We start from the raw sequence: 5,235 nt of genomic DNA, 5'->3' as shown, positions 1-5,235 counted from the left end.
TCGACTGACCACGGACCACCCTTACTTAGTTGTAGCTCCTCCCTTGCTGGTGAGGCTCGTCAGGTCAATAATGGAGAAAATGATTTTAAAAAAAACTATTTTTTACTCCGTCCATTCTTTTTTATTTGTTGCAATTTATTTTCGGTGAGTCAATTTGACTAATTTTTAAAGTTAAATTGAATTAAAATAATTTATCATTTAAATTTAGATATTCAAAATTTATATGAAAATACTATAGTTGTCATCTTTTTCATATTAATATGATGATAAAATAGATCTTAAAATTCATTATTTGAAAAAGTTAAAGGACTTGTTGAGTCAATTCTAAGACCACATATTGTGAAGGAGTAGTATTCTTCCCTAATCTAAAAAACAGAGAATTTAATATTATCTTGAATGATACGTTGTCCATTTTAACCACTCAAAAAACATCCAGCTTGTTCATCTTGAGACCTTTGATGGCAGCTTATAGTGCTGTAACTTGTCTTCTTCAAACTCTTGAGCAACGAAATCCACAACTCTTTGATGCTCTCACTGCTAAAGCGCTCGAATCTATTCATGCTACTGCTCAATATTTTTATAATTTTCTTGAAGGATCAGGCAATAAGAATGTTGAAAAAATCAAATCTTTGGAGGAAAAAATTAGAATTGCTGCTAATCATGCAAAATATGCTGTTGAGCTGAAGATTTCCGATATAATCGATGGCATATCCTACACAAATGCAAATGTACAACAGGAGGATTTGCCAGTAGTTGTTGATGAAATGTATACAATAAAGAAAGAAATGATGGAGATTATTGCTTCTGGTTTTAACACAACTACTCATGATGATGATGATGATCAAATTCTTGAATTATCGAGGGATTCCTTAATTGGCACTTCTTCTACATATTTGGAAGATGATATTGTGCACGGACTTGATGATGACTTGGAGATCATAATTAAAAGATTATTGACAGGACAATCGCGGGATCTTGAAATTGTCACAATAGCAGGCATGGGTGGCATTGGCAAGACCACACTCGCTAGAAAAGCGTATAATCATCTCGCAATCAGGTATCATCACTTTGACATTCTTGCTTGGGTTACAATATCTCAAGAATTTCGAGGTAGAAATGTGTTGTTAGAAGCTTTACGTTGCATTTCAAAGCAAACAGTTAGTTCCAATGCAAAAGATTATGATAACAAGGATGACTCTGACTTAGCAGGCCTAGTGAAGAAAGAGTTAAATGGTAGAAGATACTTTGTTGTTGTTGATGATATTTGGAGTAAGGACGTTTGGGATAGCATAAGAGGAATATTTCCTGATTGCAACAATAGGAGTCGAGTCTTATTGACTACTAGGGAAACTGAGGTAGCGATTTATGCAACTACTAGTAGCCCTCATAAGATGAACCTCTTGGATTTAGATAACAGTTGGAAGTTACTTCGTGATCAGGTTTTTGGACTAGAACACGATCATCCTCCTGAGTTGGGAGAAATTGGAAAGGAAATAGCAGAAAAATGCCAAGGACTACCCTTTACGATTTCAGTTATTTCTGGACATCTCTCTAAAGTGGACAGGACATTAGAAAGTTGGAAGGATGTTGCCCGAACCTTAAGCGAAGTCCTTGCTAGTCATCCAGATAAATGCTTAGGAGTGCTCGGTTTGAGTTACCACCACTTGCCTATTCACCTCAAACCTTGTTTTCTTTCTATGGCTTGTTTCCCAGAAGATTTTCAAGTTGATACTCGGAGATTGATCCAATTATGGATCGCAGAAGGTTTCATAAGGATGTCTGGTAGAAGTCGTAAAAGCTTGGAGGAAGTGGCGGAATATTATTTGGAGGATCTTATTAGCAGGAACTTGATAATGGCAAGAAAAAGGAGATTCAATGGTGAGATAAAAGAATGTGCAATGCATGATCTACTACGTGAATTCTGTTTGATAGAAGCTAAGATGACAAAGTTTATATATGTTGTGAGAACTGACCAAGAAGTTCTTACTCTTCCAACACAAAAGCATAATGGTGGTCGCTTCAGTTTTCAATCCCTATTTTGTTCAGCTGAAGATTTTATCTATCGATTACCATTTTTTACCAGATCTATCTACATCTTTTGTTCAACACGCTTTGTTCATTTCAGCCATTTCAATCTTCTTAGGGTATTGGTCTTCCCCCATTCTTGTTTTGCATTTCCATTTGACATTACTAATTTATTTCATTTGAGATATCTTGAAGTTGAAAGGTTTGATTGTCCTCCTGAATCAATCTCAAAGCTTCAGAATTTGCAAACTCTAATTCAGCATGAACAATGTGGGAGCTATATAACCGTACCAGGGACGATTTGGTTGATGAAGAACTTGAGGCATGTGTATCTGGGGTCACCGAGTAATTTACCCAGTCCTAGAATATCAGAACTTGAGATAGGAATATTGCCAAATCTAGAGGAACTTTCTGGTCTATGTTCCTTCAGTTGTACAAATGACGTTTTCAAAAGCATTCCCAATCTAAAGAGATTAATGGTTCGTGTATCTTGTTCGAAAGAAGATGTTATGACCAAACGCCTTATTGATATGTCCAGCTTGACAAAACTTGAAGCATTGAAGTGTTTTAGAAATGCTTGGGAAGCGATTTCCATCAGGAGGTTCAGTTTCCCAACATCACTTAAAATGTTGACTTTAACCAGTAACTATCTTTTTCCGTAGGAAGAAATATCAACTCTTGCATTGTTACCGAATCTTGAAAAGCTCAAACTTAAAGAATCGCCAGCTACAGGTGAAGTATGGAGACTGAGTGATGACGACAAGTTCCAAAGTCTCAAGCTGTTGATATTTAGCTATCTACAGTTTCAGCACTGGGAAGCTAGCAGTGATAGCTTCCCAAATCTAAAATGCCTTGTTCTGAAGAACTGTAGCTTCCTTCGAGAAATTCCAACAGATTTTGGGGAAATTGGTACTTTGGAGTCAATTGAGTTGCATTATTGCGGCACTGGTGCTGAGGATTGTGCCAGAAAGATTGAACAAGAACAAGAGGACATGGGAAATAATTCCCTTAAGGTCTACATCCATAACAGTCGTGGTAAGTTTTAAATATCTCTAACAATCCATTATTCACATTATTAGTTACTAATAATGACGTCTTCTTTTTATCTTATATTCAGGAAATTGAAGCTTATTTTGAAGGACAATCCTCTAAATGCAGAACTTTTTAATGTGTACTTTGAAAAGTAAATTGTTTCTTGTATGCTCTAATTGTCAGTTGTTAAATATATATTTTAGGAATAAGCATGTTTAATGAACGTCTTGCCCATTCGTGATTTAGTATTTTGCAAATGATAATTATTGATCTACTGTAATAGGAGAATTCATTTTGTGTTATGTAATAGTTCGAAATGAATAAGGTTTCTATTATGCGTTGTCTATGGGTACACTTGAATCTGTTTCTTTTGTTCAACTATAATTTATTTTCATATCATACTATAAATCACTTGTATTTCTTATTTGAGCTCACAATGACTTAATTCCATAATCTACTCTCGCGGCCTATCAAAGATACAAATCAAATACTTCTCCGAAAATTGGCATATATGGTCTAAATATACTTTTTCTATGTTTTTTTATGGTTTTCTCCTAAGAGGGGTTCTGGAAAGCACTGGAGTGTTGATTGAGCTGATTTGTAAATCTCTTCAGCTAGTTGTTGAGCAAAGCTTGAGGAACAACAACTGGCTACTGTGTTCCTCGTTGGTGGTAGTAAAACGAGTAGCTGCCAGAACAATATAATATGAGCCTACAAACTCTGGTTGGGTAATATTGGAAGCAATCACTTTGTTCCTTGTGTGTTCCTCTGATTCAACAGAATCACCGGGATCAAATGGAAGTTGTATGAATATGTTCATATGGTTCAATCTGATTCCGTCCAAATTCAAGATGCCACTCCTTTTCCAGAGTGATTCCATCACTTGATGTTCTGCCCAGCTCTTTGTGAATAACTATCAGACACCTGCCTCACATAAGTACTTTTGGGTGACATTTGTTATGTTCAACATCAATGTAAGGAAATAGAATACAATCTTCTCTTTTCAGCATATTTATGTATATATTCTTCTTCTCGATATTATTCAAATTTAGGAGAAAAATTCACATCTTCTAGATTAATTGTTAGAAGAGAGGTTTTTAAATTTACGCATAGATATCAACAATACTTATGTATTGTATCACTCAGATGGTAAAGTTTTTGTCTAACATAGGTCTCGTGGTACTATGGTTATGATTACTTAACAATGACGTATCATTGGATAGATAAAAAGTTTGGACAATGCAAAAATCCTACATTTACGAATAACTTTTCAGTTTTCACCTGAATTGACATGTCAACCACTATTAAGGCAAGGCATTATCACAACCTGTATAATCCCCATCCTGAGTATTTATACCTCAATTTATCATTTGAGACTTTGTACAAGTTGATTTTACCATTTGAGACTTGTTGGGGTGGTTTGACTTGAGACCCGAGGGGCTCAGGTGAGTTTCGAATAACTTGAACTCAAAATGACATTGCACATTTTTGTTGTTAGATGGTGTACACAACAATGGAATCACCAACAAACGATGGTGAGCGTGTCAACTGTTGTACTGTAGCAACGGATTGTCACTTCATCTTCCATTGATTACTGGCTTGAATGAACTGTGGTCTCATTTCTGAAAGAACTAATCTTGTGACATAATATATTGTAAAAGAGTATGTATCAAAATACTCATTAAAATTTTCCCTCTATTAATATAATGCATACACACATGGTAATGTTACCACTGCAGCTGATGATAGATAACATGTCCGGCCCGTGCTATGCCTGAGAATCTTCTAATACAAAACAGAAAAGGTGAACTACCATCTAAAAATAAAGGTAAGCAATAAAGAATCTTATTTCATACACTTGTAAATATACAAATAAACTCAAAAGATTCCTGTAATAAAAGAAGTTTACTACGACACTAATTCTAAGCAAAAGTTTGCTAACTGTACTAAATAGTTACACATGAAATCAACATCTAAATTATTATCGAACCAAAACAAGAGCCAACCATGGAACCAAATGTTGATGAAATGACCACAACTGCACTACCATTCCAGATTTGAGGTTATTCCTTTCTACTACTTGCATCCAGTCATTCAATAACACATAACTTGAGCTGTTACTCATGTCTCATTTCGCCAAATGAATTTTTGTTTCTTCAAGCGAAGGCTCAATTAAGT

The 5,235-nt window shown here is 35.3% G+C and overlaps 1 protein-coding gene across 1 annotated transcript; it reads left to right on the top strand.

Annotated features, from left to right (window-relative positions):
- Nucleotides 1-354: 354 nt before the first annotated feature.
- On the top strand, nucleotides 355-3,527 carry LOC102580259 (putative late blight resistance protein homolog R1A-10). The gene is made up of 2 exons (XM_006363438.2): nucleotides 355-3,060; nucleotides 3,143-3,527. The coding sequence occupies exon 1, from the start codon at nucleotides 459-461 to the stop codon at nucleotides 2,685-2,687; it is 2,229 nt and encodes a 742-aa protein (XP_006363500.1). The 5' UTR covers nucleotides 355-458; the 3' UTR covers nucleotides 2,688-3,060; nucleotides 3,143-3,527.
- Nucleotides 3,528-5,235: the final 1,708 nt, after the last annotated feature.

The sequence above is a fragment of the Solanum tuberosum genome, unplaced genomic scaffold, assembly GCF_000226075.1.
Source record: "Solanum tuberosum cultivar DM 1-3 516 R44 unplaced genomic scaffold, SolTub_3.0 scf00442, whole genome shotgun sequence".
NCBI lineage: Eukaryota > Viridiplantae > Streptophyta > Magnoliopsida > Solanales > Solanaceae > Solanum > Solanum tuberosum.
This window is presented reverse-complemented; position numbering and strand designations above follow the sequence as displayed.